General features: G+C 32.1%; 1 protein-coding gene across 7 annotated transcripts in view; it reads right to left on the reverse strand.

The window, feature by feature from the left end:
* LOC134711439 (ATP-binding cassette sub-family C member 4-like) overlaps nt 1-26071 on the reverse strand; it is a 107010-nt gene that overhangs the window by 30232 nt on the left and 50707 nt on the right. Inside the window, exon 8 of one of the 7 annotated variants that reach the window (XM_063572026.1) lies at nt 8292-8541. The exons of 4 other annotated variants lie outside the window; for them this stretch is intronic. In XM_063572026.1, coding sequence (XP_063428096.1) covers nt 8292-8541 — 250 coding nt within the window. Of the gene's footprint in view, nt 1-8291; nt 8542-23642; nt 23893-25162; nt 25413-26071 lie in introns of all 7 variants that reach the window. 2 more of the 7 variants (XM_063572025.1, XM_063572030.1) reach the window with 2 other exon arrangements.

Raw genomic sequence — 26071 nt, forward strand, 5'->3', positions numbered from 1 at the left:
CACAATAATAAGAACTGGCATTCTTAGATATCAGTCATACCTGAAACATATACCTGTATCCAGATTTTTCTGAAATGTTCTAAATTCATCTTACATTTTTGTCCTTTCTTTATAAATTAAGGCAATTATTTCTAAATTTACAGTACCAGTAATGAGTTAGCCTATTCAACTTTTTTTTGTTCTCTATTTTTAAAGATATGAAGTATTAAATCACAAAAATTCTGAAAACCATAATCTGAAGCATCTATATATATAGAAGCAACTGTACAAGGCTAAGAAGCTAAGCAAGTACAAGCCTGCAACATTGAAAAAATGTCACCAAAATACTACATGATTTCTCTCCTGGCTTTGGTGCATATAAAATTGGCAAGTTAATCTGAATTGTCTATCATAAATCATAATATGGTACACACAAAAAAACAGATAAAAAGAAATGTTTGATAACTCCTGACTAAAATCAATTGAACAGATTCAATTGTTGATAGACTATCTATACATATTGATAAACTTATTAAATACACCATTTCTAGGATCTGTTCAAAGGTAAATAACACGTTCATATAATAAATATCACTTTTGGCTACTGAAAGATCTATAACTCAACAACAAGAACATCATAAAAATTGAATATCTAAATTTTACAATTTGTTAGCTGCAGCTTGCCTGCCCACCTCTGTACACTCCAAATCATAACCGATTTTTTTTTTAAAATGCAGTAAATCAATAGTCATGATAGTCCTCAAACTTTAAAAGAAAGAAAGAAAACAAGTAAAACAAGCAAACAAATATAAGAAAATTATATTGAAAAACTGTTAGACCAAAGCGAAAACAAAAACATTAATTTAACCCAAACCATCATTACCTTTAAGCGTTTCACACCTACAAGAGCATGTGATGTGTAGTGTGTAGCCTCAGAGGCGTACCCTACCCAAACCATATGCAGCACAATGACACACATCATTGTTATATATACCGCCTCTGCACGGACGTGGGATGCAGTTAGGAGATACGGAACAAGAAGAGCAAAATGAAAGATCTGTTTCCCTTGATAGAACATTATATCAACTAATATCTGTATATAGAAGTGATTCTGTAGAACCTTTATCTCTTTCCTGAAGATAGAAAACAAAATAACTTAACAATTTGCATGACTGGAATCATGAATCATGACCATTAAAAATTAGAAAAACAACACCAAAAAACAACACAATGGAAAGCCAGCAGCAATAGCAAATGAAAAGAGTATTATATCAATGTTAAGAATGAAAAAAAGTATTTCTGCCTTAAAAGTTAGTTAGCTTTAGTATAGACTTCTGTATGGGTGTTTTATCCAGGGAATAGAAAGATCTACTCTTCATAGTGTTTTAACCATTTCGTGATAAAAAAAAATTGAACCCTGAACTCCAGACCATTTTTCCATCAAACAAAAGTTCCATAAAACCTGTAATAATTGATAATAGCAACCTTGAACAATCTTTACACTTCTACGATTAGTTGTCACATAAATTCTGCAAGATGAATATCAAGTTTCATCTTCCTTTTCCAGGTTCTTTACAAGATCTAAACTTTTTTTTGTAATGTAAAGTAAAAAGTGAAACATTTACATTGTTCCCACCATAATTGGGTGGGGGATGCAATAACAAGTGTTGATGCCAACGAAGACATGTCATTGTCACCTGAAATACATTACCTCTTAGCCAGCCAAGACAAAAAATTGACCCCTCAACTAAGATAATCAACTGATCAATATTAAATCTTGCACCTCTTATAATTTTAATGATCAGTAAGAATTATTTGTAATTGGACAGTTATGCATAATTTCAATCATTTCCAAATATTAATATAAATTTGCGTTTCAACTTTCAAAAGCGAAACAACTCTTCAAAGATACACTACTACTTTGATTTTGATGTTTTAACGCCACTTTTAAGCACCGCATTTAGGCTATTTCGTGGCGGTCAGTTTTATTTGGTGGAGGAAGCTGGAGTGCCCGTAGAAAACCATCGACCTACGATACTACTTCACAAGGGAGATAACTTTTAGAATAAGGGCTACAAAAGAAAACTTCATTACCTGAATCCTTGCTATAGAAACTCTACATATGCAAACATGCTGTGTCATCTCACTGCCAATGTCAATCCAGATAAAGTGTAATAGCCTAACACATGCCATCATAACATATACACTACGTGCTTGCACTCTTTGAACACTAAGAAAATATGGTATGGCCATAGCAAGATATAACGCTTTGTCTCCAGTGCTGAACAGCAAGCCCTTACCACAGTTCACTAAAAATGTTTTCCACTGGGCCTTTATCTCACCCCTGTCACAGTGGAAGAAAGATATGAACGGAAGATTATGTAAAAATGTGGTTAAGATTTAGTCATATCAGAGAAGATTCATTAAATTCAGTCAAACCTATATATAAAGTCAACCAGGGCCGTAACTACATTGAGGCAAATGAGGCAAATGCCTCATGTTAGAAATTTAAAAAAAAAGAAAACACCTGAAACAAAAGATTGTCTTTTAATATCGAATTGTTTTCACGGAAAGTGTTTAGCAAGAAGCAAGTTCTCTTCACACTCTGGTGTCGCCCCTGCCTGTTTTTCGTGATCCATGTTTATATTGTACTTTTAGTTTTCAGAGTTGAGGTGTTTGTACTTCTGTGTCCCGGGTTTTTCATTTGTTCATTAATTGTCCTACTTTATGACTATAGTCTGAGTGTTGATTTTCTTTTGTAAACGTGTGGTTTTGCAATGTTGCATGTCCACCGATGTCCAGATATTGTGCAAGAAAATATTTTAAGAATAAATGATGCTACAAGACACAGAAAAAAGGGTTGTTTCTGCATGGAGAATTGAACTTGATACCAAAGAATACAAAACTGGCTTTTTTTTTTTGTAGATAAAACTAGATAGCGGATATGGTTTAAATTGAAGTAAGGTCACATATTTCCCGGTATCAAATAATTTGGAAAAAAACCATTCATGTATACTGCCATATGACCTTTTACATATTGAGTAAATGTGCACGAAACCTAATCACACACAAATTCTAAGCACAATATAAGACAAGAACAGACAGACAGATCCTGAAAAAATGATTATGAGAATTACGATTTTTGCTTTATCCTACTTTTTTATATTGACTAGAGGTAAAGGGGGAGGGTTGAGATCTCATAAACATGTTTAAAACCCCTCTGGATTTTTGTGCCTGTCCCAAGTCAGGAGCCTCTAGCCTTTGTTAGTCTTGTATTATTTTTAATTTTAGTTTCTTTTGAACAATTTGGAGTTTAGTATGGCGTTCATTATCACTGAACTAGTATATATATTTGTTTAGGGGGCAGCTGAAAGACGCCTCCGAGTGCTGGAATCTCTCGCTGCATTGAAGACTTGTTTGTGAACATCTACTGTTGTCTGTTCTATGGTAGGGTTGTTGTCTCTTTGACACATTCCCCATTTCCATTCTCAATTTTATATCGGTCTTTTAATGTTGTCCATAAAACCAAAAAGTCATAAATTGAAATGAATCTATGTTTTTGCTTTGAGACCAGAATATTGTCGGAAAATTAGCTAAAAATTAATTGCGTTTCAATGTCAGAAAGAGTCTGGGAAACGCTCAAAATCCAGACCCCTCGCCAAAATTTTTATATATTTGCCTCACTATTAGAAGCGGCTAGTTACGGCCCTGTCAACCCTTGGGACCAGACAATAATGACAATATAAGACACATGACCTTTGAATTTAGGTTCAAACTGCATAGATATTACTACAGCGGCTGAGCAAGACAAGAAGAATGTGAGCTGGCAAGACAGATGTTTCAGTTTGCTTAAATTTTGTGACCTTTATAACAGGTTTTACTGTAATAACATATACATGTACACATACAACCTTCTTTTTATACATGTTCCCTGCAATTTTGTGCTTGAAGTAATTGGGAAGATAGAGTTATAAAACATTTATCATGCATTAACATAACAATTGAATAACAACATCTAAACAACCACAACACATCAGATACATAAGTAACCAACATTAACTAGCAGAAACTAAGAATATAATGCTGCAAAATTTTATCTGGCAGTAAGAGGAAGGATAATGCTGAACTATTTTGATTTATCAGTAAATAAAAGGATCAAGTTGTATAATTATATCTAGCTGTAACACAAACAATAATTTTGAAATTTTTTATCTTGCAAAATTTATTAGGGAGGATAAAAGTGTATAAGGTGTCAGACCACCAATTACTCCTTCAAATTTAGAATGTATGTAAAAGTAGGCCTACTCGGGACAAAAAATAGGTCATTTGATGTCATTGTTTACTTAAACTCCCCAACAAATTTGCAGAAATGAAACTTTTGGTGAAAGAGAAATATATTAAGACCATTTTGAGCCCAAATTTACTTGTCTATGAGTTGATATTAAAAATTGAGGATTAATGCGCTCCATAGTATACTAATTTAAGATTTCAAGAAAACCAGGGGTTATTTTTAGTGGTACATCCATTAGGAAGGTCTCTTCTTTCTTATATGGCTTTAAAGGTGTCGAAAATTGGCATGAAGAAAGGTGATACCTGCACGATTCAGGACATACCTGGTTTGTAAGAGGTTAAATTTAAGATAAAAATTTTAGAAAGCTATGAAAATTGCAAAATTTGTTTGAACAGATAGGGACTTTTAATTGGTGGTCTGACACCAGTACCGATTATCAGGTTATCTGCATGTTGATATCGTAAAATATCAGCTGTGAGACATAATATGAAGCTTTTTGTCGAGTGAGCGTAGTGAACGAGATCAAAAAGCCTTCATATAATGTCAAGCAGCTGATATTTTACAATATCATTATGCAGATAATCTGATAATCGATTTATCGGGCTATATTTGCGTGTTTCAGAAGTGTTTTCTTTGTTTCACAGCACACAAAAGATGACTTGATAAGTTCGGGTCAAAGTTATTAACGTCGGTTCAAACATTATGACGTCGCTGATATGTCCGGGTCAAAGTTATTAAGGCCGGGTCAACGTATTTGACGTCACAAAGACATGATACGGAATAATATTAAGAGCTGACCAGAGTGATATAGACAGTGGGACGACCGATAATAATTCTCATCTACCTGAAAAACAGTAAGGATAAAGTTGCATATCTTTTATTTAACAGTAAGAGAGAGGATAATATTTTGAAACATTCCTCTTGCAGTAAATGATGATAATGTTTGGAAAAAACTATCTGGCAGTAACAGAGAAAATTAAGTTTTGAAACAACAATCTAGCAGTTACAGAGGGGATACTGTTTTTTAACATTCCTATATTGCAGTATAAAAATAGAAGATAATGCTGTTCAACAAAGTTTGTTTGTCAACCATAACTGTTCTTTTTGTTTTACTATTTTGTGTGGGTAAATGCACTTGTTAGGGTAGTTATTTGAACAGTTTATTCTCTAACTTTATTCTTCATTGACATTGCCTGAATCAAGGATTGACTTGCTCACATCAGGCCATTCCTAAAGAGAACATTCCAATGCCAAAATCAACATTTGACGTGCCCATTAGTGAGCAACTCATTTCTAAATAGAACATTCCATTGGATGTATTCATTGTCAGATTCAATGGTCAACTTGCCCACAGCAATTCATTCCTAAATAGAATATTCCATTGGATGTACCAAGGGTGGAGAAAAAGAACATTCTATTGACAGATTCAATGGTTGACTTCAGTCCGCAGCAATTCATTTCTAAATAGAATATTCCATTGGATTTATCCAGGGAGGAGAAAAAGAACATTCCATTGACAGATTCAATGGTTGACTTGTCCCCAGCAATGCATTCCTAAATAGAATATTCCATTGGATGTATCCAGGGTGGAAAAATACCCATTCTATGAACAGATTGATTCAATGGTTGACTTGTCCCCAGCAATGCATTCCTGAATAGAACATTTGCCTGCATGAAACCAGGCTAGACTTGAATAGAACATTTGCCTGCATGAAACCAGGCTAGACTTGAATTGAACAATAAATTCAAAGAACCTAAAAATTAAATTTTTCATAAATTAAAAGAGAACTGCATAATTGTTTTGATAGGATAAAAGTTATACCAAAGAAAAATAAGGTAGATACGACAATCGTGGACAGAACAAATGAAAGGATATACCTGTAGTTGGATTGTTGTAGTATACATGTTTGCTGAATATAAATAAATATATAAATGGCTAAACTATATATGGAATATTGTTGGTTCCTTTTGGTTCCAAAGAGGTCTGAGAGTAAAATATAAAAAATTGTGTAAACATTTTTTAGGACTTTTTAAACTGAATGTTTTTTAATTATAGAAGGATTTTGGGTTTGTTGCTTACCTGAGTGCGTTTGATAGCAACAGAAGCTGAAATCCCTCTTTCAATATTTCTTGCCACAAATCTTAAAGATATGTCGGTTAAAATGAAAATACACATGGATGAGACAAAGATTTGTTTTGCTGTTATTTGGTCTGTAGTGAGAAAGAAAGGAAGAAAGATAACAAGCTGGAGGATCTTTTCTCCGTAGTCTACCATAATGTTCATGGAGCAAAACAAACTCCAGTGTCGCTGTAACCACATCAACTCATTCCTATATAATATAACTTAAATCAGTACACACATATTATATCTCACAAAGGGTGCATATATGTATACTCTAGATTACACACCTTAACTAATACACAAGAATAATAACACACAAAGGGTGCATATGTATACTCTTGGTTATACTACTTGACCAATAGTCAATACACAAGTATACCATCACACAAGGGGTGCTATGTGTAGTCTTGATTATACTGAATATATGATGGGAACTGAATTGATCAAGTCTGTAAAAAGGTTTGAAATAATCATAATTTTTTTACATTCCTTTCTGTAGGAACCATATATACTTATATGTTTTTATCATTGCAATGATTGCATTGTTAAGCAATATAAAAATAAATATTAATGTAAAGTACCAATACTACTACAGCAGTAAAATCTGCTTCTGAAACAGCAAACAAAAAAAGATATATGCCTAAAATCTGTAAGAATATATTGGAAAGGTGTAAGTAATTTTGGTCAATTTTACAAGGATATATTGAAGCATCTGCTGCGAGTAAGAATATATAGACTTATGATATTACATTGTAGTAACACCTGTTGCTTTGTAAATTCTACAATAAAATTTAGGATGGAAACTTAGAATGCATCAAAGAGAAAATAACCTGAACAAAAGAGAATATAAAACAACCTGCGACAAGCAATGGGTTTTCAAAACGACAAGAAAATCAGAGGCATGTTTGACAAAATAGTCCAACTAAAAAAGGCTACACAGAATTTACCTTTATTTTTTTATATTGAACGGATTCAGGTACATGCTATTATTCAATGACAACAAATTTCTCTTCTAGTTCACAGTTATATCAACATGTCAGCCTGGTCACGGCAGCAAAATGTAGATAATATGTGAATAAAGTAAAATAAGGTTTCACGTTATAATTTGTAATAGATCTATAGAATGCCAAAGTATACAAGTGACATGTCACCAAGTCTTTACGTTACAATGTATGAAATAAAGGACGTTCCTGTGTTGTTTTTGCACTGTATTAACAACATTGATCTTCACATTATTGTTTTCAATATTTTCATTTTAAGGTTGATAGTCCCTCACTTCCATCTACATACCTAAGGCAGTAAAATGCATGTCCTTGGTTTATTGTTTGGTTGTTTAACTTCCAGTTTGTTTTCTGTATATGCATGTCCATGCAAAGAAATCTCAAAATGTCTATCTACTTTGAATACTACAGATTAGACTGAATGTAGTTCTTTACCCACTTAGTGCAAAATAGTATAACAATGATCCAAGAAATAAGCATTGAATACATGAAAGAATGCAAGATGCGAAAATATCCAGAGTCAGATTTAAGGGGGAAGACCAGCCCCCCCCTTTTTGTGGGAAAATTTTGGTTGCTTATGTAGGAAATCACTGAAGCGTGACAGAAACGGGGCCCCTCTTAGGCAGTCAGTGGGCCCCCACTTAAGAAAACTTTTGGATCCGCCACTGATATCAGATAAATAATTTCCTGTCCCTGAAAAGGGCTGACCCAGTTATAAATGAGCAGAAATAGATACATGTATTTAATTTTTGTTAGAGTTTGATTCTGTTTCTCAAATAGAAACATTAGAAAAAAATTAAAAAAATTTGTTGGAATATCGCAGGGAATGAGGCATGATTGTTGTCTCACACAAGTTGCTGGGAGACACAGAAAATATAAGGGTGCATAATAAACTTACCTTAAGCCTTTTCATCGTTACCCACGTAGAGACCAATGAGCTTATTTGGTAATATACAAATCTCATGCATCTGTCATGAAGAAGGGAGGCACATGCTACCGTTACATAAATAGTTTCAGCCGTTATGTTTTTGGAAGTCAGAAAAAATGGCACAAACATTGCTATCTGAAGGATCTTGTGACCATAGTCGAAATAGATGTTACTAAAACTTGCTAATGTCCAGGAGGCTCCAATAAACTTCATTTCTCCCCTGAATAATTAAATGTTTCAGGCCTGGTCAGTTAATTTTAAGCTAAGCAAATAAAAAGAAGAGCACTATGTATGAAAACTAGCTATAGGACAGTGCAAACCAAGAAATATATAATAGGTTGGTGCAAAAATAAATCCCTATTTGATAGAATTTTTGTGGGTTTATGTAACCAACAAAAAAGACAATACAGTAATATATTGTACTAAATATTATAATATATATATATATATAGCTATCATCTAAACCAGATATATCTAAATCATGTAGTTTTGGTTAGTATAGAGGTAAAAGTAGACTTGCTACAATTCCCTTTCTATTATTTCTCTCTTACTAATTTATATGTTTACTGATAAGTGCCAGCCTATTGATTGCCCTTGGAGAAACTTTACAAGTCCCTTCCTCCTGCAGATGTCAGTATAATTGTAATCTCCTAGTTATAGCAGTAAAATTATTAAAGGGGCAAAATTGAAAAAAAGAGAAAAAACATAATTAGGAAGGGACATGTAGCAAGTCTAAAGTAAAAGCTATACATACAAATCAAACTTGCTCTAAATGCATTGATTATACCAAAACTTTTAAGAACAGCTTTTTTTTTTTAAAGGCAAAAAAAATCCAATTTAAAGTAAGATTTAACACTGTCAATGATTAGGGGTTAGAATGTTGCACCTAGATATATTTGTAAAGCAATTGTCTTGCTACTATTATAGTTCAATTAAAAACTTATCAAGAGATCACAGTCTGAGTGTTTTAAGTTATCGCAGTCTATTGACAATTAGCACATGTTTACAGCTATGCTTCCAATCAAATTACTTGAATTTACCTTCCGAGTTTCAGGCAAAAAGCTTTCCCTGTGTACTAAGTATCACATTGGTATAAGATTGCATTGTATTGAATTCAAGATATTTAGAACAAAAAGTGATACTGGTTATTTAAGAGTAAATTATTTTGTCTCTTATTAAAGAAATATATATAAAATTAGTTTTCACAATTACTTTTATTCTTATTTTAAATGTTATAATTCAATTTAATTTTTGATGTTTAAAAGCCATTTTTAAGCACCGCATATTTCGTGGTGGCCAGTTTTCATTAGTGGAGGAAGCCAGAGTCCCTGGAGAAAACCACCGACCTTGGGTAGGAAAACTGACAATCCTTATTAATTAAGATTGGAGTTGAGTGAACCCGCAAGAGCGGAATGCGAATTCATAACCTCAGTGTTGACTGGCCTGTGATTATTGTAGTAACTACTTAGACAACTCAGCCACCTAGGCCCCTTATTTTTACTGTGATGAAAATCTTTAGGTTTTAAAAAAGATTTTTTTTACAAGACACTTATACAGATATTCACACTGTCACATATTTCTTTAGAGATAATAAAAAAACTTGCAAAACTCATAGTTTGAGTGAAGCTATTTTGCTATGTCAATTTCAATAAATTCATCCAATATGTTGGTTTTTTTTAAAATGATGATTATTACTAAATAAGATAACATTGTAAAAGTCACTGTCATGTTAATATTTCAGTCAAACTTACTCATCTAGTCCCACATCTACAGAAACATATTTATTTTCAAAAATCATTTTATAACAAATAAATCCAAAGTCGCATCCACTAGTTTTAAACAGTTTCCAACAGCAATGATACATATTGTTTTCTTTGCTTTTAAATTCATATATGAAATAAGACCAATAAAGGGTCATACATTTTTCCATCAATTTAATGATTCCATGAAGTACCTTCCCTTTATTTACTTATACACAACACCATCCTCCATCAGAGTGAGAGTATAAAAAGCATGTGCAATTGATAAAAGCATACAAATTCTATGTTCAATATCATGTAATGCCACATTGATATCTCACTTGGCAACACGACTCCATATTTTCATTTTGCCATCTGACAGACTTACCCTAAGTCTTTTAATGGATACCCAACTGGCAAATGATGTTCTGAAGATAAAGGTCCCAAACCTTAAACATCTGTCATGTAAGATACTAGTACAAATCATTGCTACATAGATGTTTTTAGCTGTAATTTTATCACTGGTTAAAAAGAATGGTAAGAATATAGCAAGCTGAAGAATCTTTTGACCAAAGTAATAGCACAAGTCAGAATGGCTCATCAAATTCCAGTGCCGCCTCACATATTTCAACTCTCCCCTGGAAATAATGATTATACACATATGTAATTTTTATGTTAAATTTATAGTTGGGCACTATTTATGAATAATACATATAAGCTGTGTGAACAGGATAACTGCAGAAGGTAAGCAATTGATGACTACTGGACCCAATTGGGGACTTTTATATAAGGATTATAGACTCATTAAGCTGCGAGAACAAATTACTACAAAAAGTAAAGCAATTCACAATTAATGCAACAAAAAAGCAAGCATTTGGCTGCATATAGCTTACAAATCAATAACATGTTTTCATGGACATTTGAATGGCATTATTTTCACATGCTTGCACATTCGTTAATCAGCTGAAAGAGGTGTTGACAAGAACACCCAAGGGAGTTAACTCTAAAAATATCAGCTGAACATTTAACCACATACTATTAGTAAAGAGTAATCAAGCTTCTCAATGATAGAAATTAGTGTATGCTACCTGCTTTTATCCAATGAAATTATTCCTGTAATTTGTGTGGCTCAAATTCCTCGGATTTTGTCTAAAATTTACAACCAGATGCTCTGCAGGGCGTAGCTTTATACGACCGCAGAGGTTGAACCCTGAACGGTTGGGGCAAGTATGGACACAACATTCAAGCTGGATTCCGCTCTAAATTTGGATTGTGATTAAATAGTTGACACAGCATAGGTTTCTGACACAGAATGAATGTATTCAAATGAACTTAAAATTTTTGTTTTCTCTTAGAGCAATTCACTATGCTGTTGAATATTAATCCTCTCAAAAAAAATGTTTGAAGAAATTTTCTTTTTATTTATGAAATTTCAAATGAGAAAAATTGAACCCAATTTTTTAATCACATCCCCCTTTCCCTTATTCCGAAACTAATTTCAATTAAAATATTCTAATGGAGTTTGCAACAATTACTACTCATTTAAATACATCATAAAATATTAAGATGTAAAAAAACTGCTTGTTATCACTGAATGGTAAAGATTATTTAAATTTATCAGTTGGTGGTAAAAAGTGAATATACATTGTATATTGTATATAACAAAGATTTAAGTTAATTCTGGACAAAGAAAGATAACTCCAATTAAAAAAAATTCTTGCAGATATTTCTTGCTTACTATACTGGACAAAGAAAGATAACTCTTAATTAAAAAAAAAATTGCTATTTCACAATATTGTGAAATTAGATATTTCTTGCCATTGCACAATACTGTGCAATTGAAAATACTTGCTATTGCACAATACTTAATATAATAATTTTAGATCCTGATTTGGACCAACTTGAAAACTGGGCCCATAATCAAAAATCTAAGTACATGTTTAGATTCAGCATATCAAAGAGGCCCAAGAATTTAATTTTTGTTAAAATCAAACTTAGTTTAATTTTGGACCCTTTGCACTTTAATTTAGACCAATTTAAAAAATGGACCAAAAATTAAGAATCTACATACACAGTTAAAATCGGCATATGAAAGAACCCCAATTATTCAATTTTTGATGAAATCAAACAATGTTTAATTTTGGACCTCGATTTGGGCCAACTTGAAAACTGGGCCAATAATCAAAAATCTAAGTACATTTTTAGATTCAGCATATCAAAGAACCCCAAGATTTCAATTTTTGTTAAAATCAAACTAAGTTTAATTTTGGACCCTTTGGACCTTAATGTAGACCAATTTGAAAACGGGACCAAAAATTAAGAATCTACATACACAGTTAGATTCGGCATATTAAAGAACCCTAATTATTCAATTTTGATGAAATCAAACAAAGTTTAATTTTGGACCCTTTGGGCCCCTTTTTCCTTAACTGTTGGGACCAAAACTCCAAAAATCAATACCAACCTTCCTTTTATAGTCATAAACCTTGTGTTTAAATTTCATAGATTTCTATTCACTTATACTAACGTTATGGTGCAAAAACCAAGAAAAATGCTTATTTGGGTCCCTTTTTGGCCCCTTTTTCCTAAACTGTTGGGAGCTAAACTCCCAAAATCAATACCAACCTTCCTTTTGTGGTCATAAACATTGTGTTTAAACTTCATTGATTTCTATTTACTTAAACTAAAGTTATTGTGCGAAAACCAAGAATAATGCTTATTTGGGCCCTTTTTTGGCCCCTAATTCCTAAACTGTTGAAACCAAAACTCCCAAAATCAATCCCAACCTTTCTTTTGTGGTCATAAACCTTGTGTCAAAATTTCATAGATTTCTATTAACTTAAACTAAAGTTATAATGCGAAAACCAAAAAAATGCTTATTTGGGCCCTTTTTGGTCCCTAATTCCTAAAATGTTGGGACCAAAACTCCCAAAATCAATACCAGCCTTCCTTTTATGGTCATAAACCTTGTGTTAAAATTTCATAGATTTCTATTCACTTTTACTAAAGTTAGAGTGCGAAAACTGAAAGTATTCGGACGACGACGACGACGACGACGACGCCAACGTGATAGCAATATACGACGAAAATTTTTTCAAAATTTGCGGTCGTATAAAAATTAAAAGATCCATATCTGATATAGTCCAAGCATTTAGTACCCCCTTAAATCTACCTTTGAATTAACAATTTTTCACTGCAATGAGAATGTGTGTTACTAGGTTCAACTCATCTATCCAACTATGTCAAAATGAGTTTCACATTATGATAAGCAAAGTATCGTACACTTGTTTAGATTTCAGATCATATCAATTGCAACATAATTTTTCTTGTGTTCTCTTTTGTTGATACAAAAAACCAAGACCCTGCCTGATAAGAAAAGAGAATTTTTACATTTCATACCGACTCTTGAAACTAAAATTCTGTAAAACTTGAAATAATTTCATGTTAAACTAAATAAATAACATTTGATTTTTAACAATGACCAAGATATATCATCATCAAAATCTATCTTTTATGGTGTATCTTATAATGAGTAAAACAATGTTACATGAATCTATCTTTTATGGTATATCTTACAATGAGTATGACAATGCTACAAGAATCTACCTTTTATCTTACAGCAAGTAAGAAAACACAACAAGAATCTATCTTTTATGGTCTATCTTACAAGTAAGATAACAGACAACAAGAATCTATCTTTTATGGTATATCTTACAATGAGTAAGACAATGCTACAAGAATCTACCTTATATCTTACAGCAAGTAAGATAACACAACAAGAATCTATCTTTTATGGTCTATCTTACAAGTAAGATAACAGACAACAAGAATCTATCTTTTATGGTATATCTTACAATGAGTAAGACCATGCTAGAAGAATCTATCTTTTATCTGACAGCAAGTAAGATAACACAACAAGAATCTATTTTTTATGGTCTATCTTGCAAGTAAGATAACAGACAACAAGAATCTATCTTTTATGGTATATCTTACAATGAGTAAGACCATGCTACAAGAATATATCTTTTATCTGACAGCAAGTAAGATAACACAACAAGAATCTATCTTTTATGGTCCATCTTACAATGAATAAGATAATACACAACAACGAGTATCTATCTTTTATGGTCTATCTTTAAACAAGTAAGATAACACAACAAGAATCTATCTTTTATGGTCCATCTTACAATGAATAAGATAACACACAACAACGAGTATCTATCTTTTATGGTCTATCTTACAACAAGTAAGATAACACACAACAACAAGTATCTATCTTTTATCCTACAACAAGAAAGATAACACAACAAGAATTTAATCTTTTATGGTCTATCTTACAATGAGTAAAATAATGTATTGAATGGTCTGTCTATGGTAAGTTGAATACAGCAGAAGACATGAGTTCTCTCACAATAGGAAGATATGTTCAACGTAGAACTGTTTGTTTAAATTAATTGGCATGTTAACATCACAAATATTGATGTAACATTACAGTTTAGACTTCAAATAATTAGTTGTGGCTTCAGCTGTTGGGTAAATTACTTTATTTAAATTTGCAAATGATCTTTCAATGAACAACTAATTTTAAATATGTCATTTTAGAGAATGCTTACTAATTCATCCATTAGAATTCTATTTCAAGCAACTTTTCCCCTGATAAAAGGAAGTTGTTAAGGTAAAAATAAGAAGATGAAGTATGATTGCCAATGAGAAAACTCAACACAAGAGATCAATGACATAGAAATTAACAAATATAGGTCACTGTACCACCTTCGACAAAGAGCAAAGCCCATAAGGCATAGTCAGTATAAAAGTCAGCTATATCAGGCCAATCTGAAGTCAAATGTATAACCAACTTGATTTTAATGTATATAAAGATGGCATTTCTCTCTGAATAATATGATGAGTTACTGTGGATTCATTTATTTTCGTGGATTAATGAAAACTTACATGTTCATGGATATTTAATTTTGAGGTTTTGCTGAAATCTGCAAACAAGCCTATAGAAAATTTACTATTGATTAAACAGTTAATTTTGTGGTTTACCTGTTCCCACGAAGTCCACGAAAATTGATATCCAATAAATATTAAAGAATCCACAGTATATCTTGAACAGAAAACTTACCATTAAGCGACCAATTGTAACTAGCGTCATATATGTTGTACGGACATAATAGGTTCCTAGTCTTAAACATCTGTCGTGTAAAATACTGAGACAAACTAGTGCTACATAAATGTTTTTTGCAGTGAAATTGTCTGTAGTCAGAAAAAACGGTAAAAAAACTGCAAGCTGTAGAATCTTGTGGCCATAAGCAAACAAAATGTCAACATAACTCTCTAAGTTCCAGTGTGCACGAACATACTTCAACTGCTTCCTAGATGAGTAAAATATTAATTTATGTTGACTCTCTAATACAAGTCCAAAATAATAAGGTTACAGATATTATGTATGAGCACATAAAAGCTAAAAATTGTTTAAAGCAAAAAGCTCTGAGGTTGAATAATCCCATGTGCAAGATAATATTGTTAACAAATCCAATCTTGCAAAGAGGCAACCTTATCTAAATCTTAAGACTGATTATAGACAATCTGTATAATGAGGGAAAAAAAGTAGATGTTGTATGGTTGCAAATGAGACAACCTTCCACCAAAGATAAATGACGAAAATTTTAAATCAGGTAAGCCTTCAACAATGAGCATCACCAATAAAGCATATATAGCAAGCTATAAAAAGCCCTGCAATGACAATTATAAATCAATTCAAATGAGATTGAAGAATTTCCCTTTATTGTTTATAACAATAAGCAATGATAAGATAGGCATTTCCTATTTAAAATTATTTTGCAAAAGTTGAATATATTATGCGAAACCTTTAGTTTCCCATATTTTTTGTTGTTTCTCTATATGCATACAAAATATCAACCAAAGTGCATGCTTTGCAATGCCATGAGAAAATGTGTAACCATAAATTGATAAAACAAGAGGTCCTTTAAAAGAGCTTGAATAGCCAACCTGTAAAATATATATCTTGTATGGCTAATCATTTAAACTTATCTATTATCAGAAGTCATAGGATATTTGGTGGAATAGGAAAAATTAGGTATATCTTGATTTTCCGAGGATTTTCTATATCTCTTACGTTTTTTTTTACGATATTAGACAATTAGTATACATTGTAATACCCATATATTCTATTTTAAGCATTTTTGATTGATTCACAGGAACAGAAAATACAAATTAAATAGCAGATATATTACAGATCATTTATGTCAAGTTTGATTCAAAATGATCTAGTGAGTCAGAAAAGATCTTTGAAAATGTTTATGAGGACCAAGTGATCACAAGGTTTCCTTTAATTGTTCTTCAAAGGCTTAGGAAAAACAAAACAAAACAAAATGTTCTGTCATCAATTAAAATCATTTATATAAGTCCTTATTTAAAACAAACTAGTCAATTGTATGCAATGACCAATTGTCAGTAGAGTATTATACACCCATCTTAAAAGCCCTTCAGTAGAATTGCAGACAAAGGGATAACAAGTATCAAATAAAACCTGACAGCTGTCCATTTTCTGATTACGGCCTAACACATTTGTCTACAAAAATGAACTATTCAGAATTATACAGGGCCTAGCTGTGCACTGTCATGACTGTATGGAAGGGTTGCAACAAACATTTAATATGCATGTTCCATGTACTAGTATTTTGCTATGGCTGCTTAAGTTCTGTTCAAAATGTCTTATATAGACTGGTTTGCTATACTCTGGATTTATCTATTTTCAGGAATACCAATTTTATCATGGATTAAGGAAAATCTTGCTGTTGGATGTTTTACCAAAGTCTGAATGCAAGCCATATATAATTTGTACTTCGATGAACAGTTAAATTTGTGGTTTTCTATAGACACAAAATTCATTAAAATTAGTATCCAAAAAATAATTAATTCACATTAATCTGTAACACATGCCAAATATCAACTTTCCTGTACTGTATACCCTAAATCCCATATGCTATATCAAAACTCTGATTTGGAATTTCTGTAGAATTATCATGTATTATCAGGTTTGATATTACATGTATTAATGTCAAACTGCCTTTTACAACCCACTATCAATATCACCCCTCAGGCCTTTGTTTCTCTGGCTTACACTGATCTCTCAGTTGATCCAGAATTTAATACAAACTTGCCTTGAATTATTCTATCAACAGTAAAATCTTTGCAATATTCATAAAATTTGAATGGCTCTATAGTTTCAGACCACAATGACTAAATGACCATTGAACATTTGAACAACCGTACCAGGTATTAAAATCAAATTCATCTGCAAAATGGTTATTGCAAAATCATGAAGATGAAAGAGTCTTAACTAGATTGTAATTACTCTAAAAGATCATATGTATTTTTTAGTATCCACATCTGATTCACGCCACCTCTAGAATAGAAAGTTATACAATAATTTTGAAGCCCAGCTTTGATTGCTGATAAAATAGACGTTAATAATTTAGAAAGGTTTCATGGAGCATTTGGAAGACCCAGCAATATTAGCGTTGATTGTCAGTACACTTATGTAGTTTAGTTATCAAATACACTGATGAAAGATCTACAGTAGTTTTTCATCTTTGGTTGAAATTCAAAAAGAACATAAGAAGAGCCCTATAATTATCCAGGAATTCTTTCCTCTTTGATAAGTGTCGTGAGGGTATATGTTGAGTTTACAAGTGAATTGTCAATTTCAAGTTCATCTATCAAGCAGTATATGTAATGAGATGTTCACACAAAAACAATGTTGTTTGAGGCTTTATCTGTGGGAACAACAACATGTTTGTCAAGGATGTAAAAAGCAAAAACTTTATCCTTACACTAGTCTGAAGCTAAATGTATAGCCAATGGATTTTTATGTATAATGCACATTAAAATATATCTAAAATATATGCTGAACATATCTTTAAAAGATCTATAGAATATATATTTATATATATATATATATATATATCAGTTGAGCAGCTTTTCAATTTCTTCTAGGGGTCACTGAAAATTTTAAAAACTCACCATTAAGCGACCAATTGTAACAAAGGTAGCAAAGGTTGTGCTGACATAATAGGTTCCCAATCTTAAACATCTGTCGTGTAAAATACTGAGACAAACTACTGCTACATAAATGTTTTTCGCACTGAAATTGTCTGTGGTTAGAAAAAATGGTAAAAAAACTGCAAGCTGGAGGATCTTGTGGCCATAAGAAAACAAAATGTCAACATAACCCGTCAAATTCCAGTGTGCACGAACATACTTTAACTGTTTCCTAGAAGAGTAAAATATAAGTTCATGTTGACATTCTAAAACAATGTCAAATAAAGTTAAGTTGCTGCAAGGGTGAATTAAATCCATATCCAATATCTGAGGAAATCCAATATGCCAATATATAGATATAGGAAGATGTGGTGTGAGTGCCAATGAGACAACTCTCCATCCAAACAACAATTCAAAAATTAAACCATTATAGGTTAAAGTACGGCCTTCAACACGGAGCCTTGGCTCACACCGAACAATAAGCTATAAAGGGCCCCAAAATAACTAGTGTAAAACCATTCAAACGGGAAAACCAACGGTCTAATCTATATGAACACATTATAGCTAAAATTGTTGAAAGAAAAATGCTGCTGCAAGGGTGAATTGAAATCCAATATGCCAATATATGAGCGCATTTAAGCTAAAATTGTTGAAAGCAAAATGCTGCTGCAAGGGTGAATTGAAATCCAATATGCCAATATATGAGCGCATTAAAGCTAAAATTGTTGAAAGCAAAATGCTACTGCAAGGGTGAATTGAAATCCATGTCCAATATTCTGAGGAAATTCAATATGCTAAAAATGCAACCTGATTGAAATTTTGGGACAAATAACGGACAATCTGTATACTATGAAAATAAGAAGCAGTATGATTGCAAATGAGACAACTCTCCCCCACAAAGACCAAATGACTTAAGTTTAAATATTTAGGACACTGTAAAGACATCAACAATGAGAATAACCCATAAAGCATAGCAAGCAATGAAAAGACCCACAATGACAAATGTAAAACAATTCAAACAAGATTGCTTATCAATATCCATAGTATTGGGAGATTGACATTACCTTTTCAAAATTGTTTTGAATTTTTTTTAAATATATCAAGGTCAACCACTATCCGAGTCAGTGTTTCTCTACACTCATATAAAGTATTAACCAAGGTGCATGCTTTTTAATGCCAAAACAAACCAGCTAATATATCTGGTAGGGCTGATCAATTCATTCTATCTATTATAATTAAACCCATAAAAACATGCATAGTTTACACATCAAAAAGTCTTGTCATCAATTAAAATCATGAATGTCCTTTCATAAAACAAACAAAAGTCAATTGTATGCAATGACCATTTGTCCCGCAGTGAAAGTGTAGGCTAAGTGATTGAGTAGTATGAAAGAATTGCAAGTGAAATTTGTAACACACATTTAACAAGTGTGTACCGGTACCATATATTTTGTTATGGTTGCTGCTGTTTTTTAAAATGTCTTGCATAGATTTGAACCTGTGTAATATACTCAGGATGTATCAATTTTTACAGATACTAATTTTTCATGGATTGAAGAAAAGTTCGTTCATGGATGTTTTGCAAAAGTCTGAGTACAAGCCATAGATAATTTGTACCTCATTAAACAGTTAAATTTGTGGTCTATCTATAACAACTAAATCCAGGGAAATTAGTTCATGAATCCCACAAAAAAATAATGAATCTATGATACCCTGTATATAATGCTTAGATATTACCTTTCCTGTATTATATACCCTTTATCCCCAATGCTATATCAAAACTCATACTTGAATTTCTTTAGATGGTATAATAAAAATCAAACAGCATATCACGGAGTACCAACCATCTATCAATATCAGCCCTCAGGCATTAGTTCCTCTGCCTAATATTGATCTCTCAATTGATCAGGCATATAATACACATTTGCCATGTATTATTCTATCAACAGTAAAATCCCAGCAAATATTCATAATATTGATGACCCCTTAGATTCAACTTAAAAAGTTTTATTTTCAGACTAAAAAAGGCTCTTAAATACAATTGAACTGCAGTGCATTACAATTATAATAAATCTTACTAGAATATAAGTGTTTAGCTATAAGTTGGACAGTTATAATTCCGTCAAAATATTAGCACATTGTAGGTACAGGTATTTGACTAACCTTTGTTTCAAATTGAATAGCAATTAAAATATGATGGTCATCCCTCTGCCCCCAAGTGTCTTGTTTTATATCAAACCCATAATATATCATGGTTATCAACATATTCTTACCACAACTCTTCTCATAGTGCTAAACACTTCTCCTGAAGCCTGCAAACATCTGAGTACATGTGTAAAGAAAGTCCTTCTTAGAACGTACAAAGCAGTAATGCTAACAAACACATTTTCAGCTCGAAAATTGTTCCCAGAAAGCACAACGACCAAGATGACAGGCAAGAAACACACAATGTGGCCTGTTAATTGAAATACTGAAGCTATTCCATAACAGTTTTTTGTCTTTCTAACAACTGCAAGTTCATTCCTGTCAAAAATAATTGTACCTTTGCAAGATAGGCTGTGCATGTCTCAAACTGATTTAAGGTATACAAATTTACATTTCAAATAATAATTTTATCTCTGTTCAGAAGTTTAGTATGTTATCTTCAAAATGTTACTTAAAAGCAAAATATGTAAGTTTTATGCTGAAGCATCACAAGGCATTCTGCTTTGTTAAATTCATTAATAGACGAAACTGCCACACATTATAAATAGCCAATAGAAAATAGCTGACATCGTGTCAAACTCAATAAACCTTTACCAAAATATTAACTAGCATTACAATATACACCAGTAACATCACACAGAAGGTATTTTGAAAAAAAACCCAAGCATTTGGCCTGTAAGCACATACAAAGCAAACTAACTTTCCCCTTTAAGACAGAATAAACAAGGATGGTTGCCAGTTTGACACATTCAGTGAAAAAGGATTTGAAGTAAAATTTGAAATGGAAAGGAGACAAAAATTCTGATCATTAACACTAAACACTTATTCACCAACAAAACACATATTCTTTTCTAGTCAAAGACTAAAAAAAAATCTTTTGATCATTCAATAATACTTCAAAAAATATTTTTTTAATCAGAATTCTACAGACAGTGTGTAGAAACAGTGAAAGCATGCAATCTTGGTTTCTATGAGCACAATCTACATTTTTTTCTAATCTATCAATGGAGATCTATTTGCTAGCTACATTTAAGGTTCCATTATCATTTTAAAATTCTTCTCAATATTTGAAAGAAATATATGTACAGATATGCAAAATAAAACATCCTCCCTTCTCACAGAAGCTATGAAAAATCTCTTTTATCATTTTCCTGATGATGATGTTTATAAGAAAAGTAAGAAGATACCAAGGGGAGACAATCAATAACAGGTATAAGAAAGACAAAAAGAACCAAGGACAGAGAAATTATCAATACAACTAATGAAACTAAAATATGAGCAAAAGAATATAAAGTTTGTACAAAACTGGTCAAATTTTACATTCTGTATCATAAGTATTGCAATCATTTACTAGATCACTTCAGGAAAATTTGCATACAATTTTGGTTACACCGAATTTGATAAATAATACTCAATCACTTCAAATTTTTGTTTTAAATGATGTACAATTCCACCTTACCACTATTCTTTCAACAGAAGCAAGTAGTTCTCCAGATGTTTGAAAGCCTCTCAACACGTAAGTGAAAAAAGTTCTACGAATTGCATTTAAAGCATTTATGCTGACATATATAACCTCAGCTCTAAAACTGTTCCCTGAGAACACAAAGGCGTAAATAATTGGTATCAAGCATAAAGAATGACCGATGAGTGTGAGCAAAGCTGTACATCCATACAATCGTTTGGTCTTCCTTACAATAGTGATCTCAGACCTGTTAAAATAAAATATATTTTTCAACTGGCAAAATATTGATTAAAGCCATCTTAAATTGGTAATATTCAAGTATTAAAAAGACATGTGATCTTTCTAGCAAAGGAGAGTGGGAGAGGAAAATTAAATAAGTGCAAATGTTGTACAACTTATAAAACAACTTATCAAAAAAATTTGACAAGCACCTAGTTGTCATGTAAAATTTGGGTTGGAAGTGACAACTTCAAAAGCTGTTTTATTTGTATGTTATCTCTTTTTGCACAATATGAAAATTATGAGGTCAGTCATTGACCTGATATGTCACCGAAAAAAAATACCATTGCAGCATTACATAATAGATATAGGAAGATGTGGTATGAGTGCCAATGAGACAACTCTCCATCCAAATAACAATTTAAAAAGTAAACCATTATAGGTTAAAGTACGGCCTTCAACACGGAGCCTTGGCTGGTATGAAAGGTCCTGATATCGCATGACAAACAAGACATCCAACTTTTTACTATTTACAGGGTTTTTAAATTGTTTCAAAGGTTAGGGGAGTTTGGAAAACAAGGAAAGAACAGGAAGGCCAAATCTGTTATTATCTATTAATGAACAAAATGTTTTCAAATAAATAATCTTAAATGAAAAAAGGTTACCAGCAGCATCTCAAGACATTTTGACAATCAGTGCAAAGATATGATTTATGATCCTTATAATGTAAATATGTCAAAATGAAAAACTTTTCCAGAAATAAGCTTTGGCTCAAAAGAGCCTGTGTTGCTCACCTAGTTAAATCTTCAACAATCATCACTCTCAAACATTTATGAATTTGACATACGATTCAAAAAATTCTCAGGGATGACATATTTCAGTTTATCAATTGCTGATAGGACCAATGACCTTTGATTAAATGACCTCACAACTAGCATGGGTCATCTTAAAGAAAACAAAAAGTTGGTAAAAGATATTATCTATGGCTAAAAGACAATGTCCTGATGGCATTCATCTTTTCATTGATTGAAAGTTTGATTCTGTCACAACAACTGCTTGAACGACACACTACTGTTCTATAATAATCATGATAATTGTTGAATGTTTAAATCTCCATCCAAACAATTTAACAAAAAGAAGGATTTCTAATCCTACCATTTTCATTACGTAAATGATTGCTAACAGTAAAGAATACATCCAATATTGACCTTACATCAAAAGTGCACATGATTTTGATAGACATGTTTTCCTACTGGTTTTAGTTTTGGGGCATTTAGATTTATCTTACCATTTTAAATTCAATTTACCCTGTAAGAAGATATGTATTATATATTATATAGCCACAACCAAACATCATACAAAAACGACATCTAAAGATCAAAATATAGTCTTTAACCATACCCATACATCTATGCTTCAATAAGAGACTACACCATATGTCACATTCTAATTCAACTGCATCACAACATGCTTTGAAAATCAACAGGGAGTATAGAAATTGAAAGCATTTTGATGTATGTTATTAGAATAGGGAATGAGTTGATGTAAAAGATATAAGAACACAATAAAATAGTCAAATCTAAAAAAACAATTACGAAATCAAAATGAAACAAAAAATTGGACACAAACCTGGTATCTTCTCAATGTTACTAGTATTTCAAACCCGAATCGGAAGGCAAAAGGGATGAAAAGCGTCGTGGAAAACATGATGATCTGGACTAATGTTACCATGAGGTAAACTTTTTTGACTGTTATAGTACCTCCAACCATAACATATGAAAGAAGTATTAAAAATACAACTAGTTTGGCAGAAGTAAAAAAAAATCCTTCAAATGAACCACCTATGTAAGACATCGTCATCACTTTTTTCATCTCCTCCCTGAAAATATGCAAATGAGATAATCCATTACGATGTATTCAAATATAATTCAAACAGAGTCAATTTTATTCAAACATGATGGGCTCATTCAGGGAACTATTTTATCTATTAGTGTGAATCTATTTCTACAGTGCTATTCAGTCCAAAAAAAGAAGTAGGGATGGGATAAAAAACAAAACATTTCATATGCAATAAACATTATACACACCAAAAAGCAGTGATTTATATCCACAACCTATTGTATTTATCATGTATATATAAAAGCAATAAAATCATATGTGTATGTGTTATGTGTTATGTGTCTGAATATACAGTTTTATACAGAATCATATTTTCACTATATGTAATGACCAAACATCAACTCTTTAACAGAATGAACAAGTGTTGCCCCTTCATATCATACATGTCAAGAATTCAGAATCTACAGATTATACCCCAGAAATACCATCAACAATTTACTGTCAGGTCATGCAATCTAACATAGCATACATGTCAAGAACATGTCCAATTCAACAACCATGTTCACACCATATACTCAGACACATGTGTTTTAGTTGTGTGACTCTCGTAGACTATTCCCAAAAGCAAAAATATAGCAAAATGCAAGCAGTTATCAGAAATCATTTTTTCAAATAAAAAATCTTTTGTTAGTAATATAGATAATTGTAATATTTTGTAGAAAAACACACATGTACACTGATGTTCATATTGTTTCTCAGAAGCATGTGCCGTGTTAAATCACCAGCTGCTATATAGTATTGCTACATAGATATGTCGATGTAGTATGAGTGCAAATGAGGCAACTTTCCATCCTAGTCAAAATTTGTAAAAGTATACCATTATAGGTCAAAGTTACAGTTTTCAACCACGGAGCCTTGGCTCACATTACTTCAAAATTTGCATAAAGGAATATCATTCCAGTTCTTAATGTTAAAGAGGGAAATAGTGGTATTGTATTAGCTTCAATATTACAATATGTTGTTATAGGCTCTAGCAAGTACAACTACTCCTAAATGACTAGATATTTGTAAATCTTTTATAAGATTAAGTTATAGAACACTTCTTGAAAAAGTGTATCCTGGTTTCAAATGTTGAAGGGGAGATAATCAACTTTCATTAATATTACAATATGCTGAAAGGTGGAAGGTATCCCTTTGTGAGTACAAACACTCAAAGGTTTAGTTTGTTTCATTTAATTTCAAATCTAGAACCATATTTTGAAAATTGATTTATACTTTTACAGAAACTTATTTACCATTTCTGGCCTTACCATTAATCTATCCATTGAAGCAAACAATTCTCCTGATGTCTGGAAACTTCTCAGGACAAAAGTGAAAAAAGTTTTACGAATCACATGCAAGGCATTTAAGCTGACATATAAAATCTCTGCTCTGAAAGTATTTCCAGAGAACACAAATGCATAAATGATGGCTGCTAAACAGAAGAAATGGCCAAAGATTTGAAATATAGCTGTACATCCATAGAAACTTTTGGCCTTCCTCACAATAGCTATTTCTGACCTGTTGATTAAAATTCAAAATTTGAAGACATAAAGCTAAGGAATCAGATGTGTGCAATTTTTACAGCTAGCCAAGGCAAGAGTATGGATTTGAAGCATTTTTCAATAATCTGATCCCTGATGATTATTGATATTATGGTGTTAGTAATAATTTTATTAATTGGGTATACACTTATTGAACCTAAGCATACATTGATATAATTTCCAGTAACACCAATATACAATGTTAGAAGTGCAGAGCATTTGATTGATGATTTAATGCCAGTTTTCTCACTTTAGTACTATAGTGCTATTTCATGGCAATATGCTTGTATTGGTGAGGGAAGCTTGAGTGCCTGAAGAAAACAACCTAAGGTTGAAAAACATTTGAAAATGATTGTTTTGAAAACATACACCTAACCTAGGCCTACTCATCTTAGGATTTTAGAATGAACTCTAGTTTGGATGATCAACCTTAAAAATACTATTAGTTTTCGCTTTTAAAAAGACAAACCAGATGCTCCGCAGGGCGTAGCTTTATACGACCGCAGAGGTTGAACCTTGAACGGTTGGGGCAAGTATGGACACAACATTTAAGCTGGATTCCGCTCTAAATTTGGATTGTGATTAAAAAGTTGACACAGCATAGGTTTCTGACACAGAATGAATGTATTCAAATGA

The sequence above is a fragment of the Mytilus trossulus genome, chromosome 3 (assembly GCF_036588685.1).
Source record: "Mytilus trossulus isolate FHL-02 chromosome 3, PNRI_Mtr1.1.1.hap1, whole genome shotgun sequence".
NCBI classification, from domain to species: domain Eukaryota; kingdom Metazoa; phylum Mollusca; class Bivalvia; order Mytilida; family Mytilidae; genus Mytilus; species Mytilus trossulus.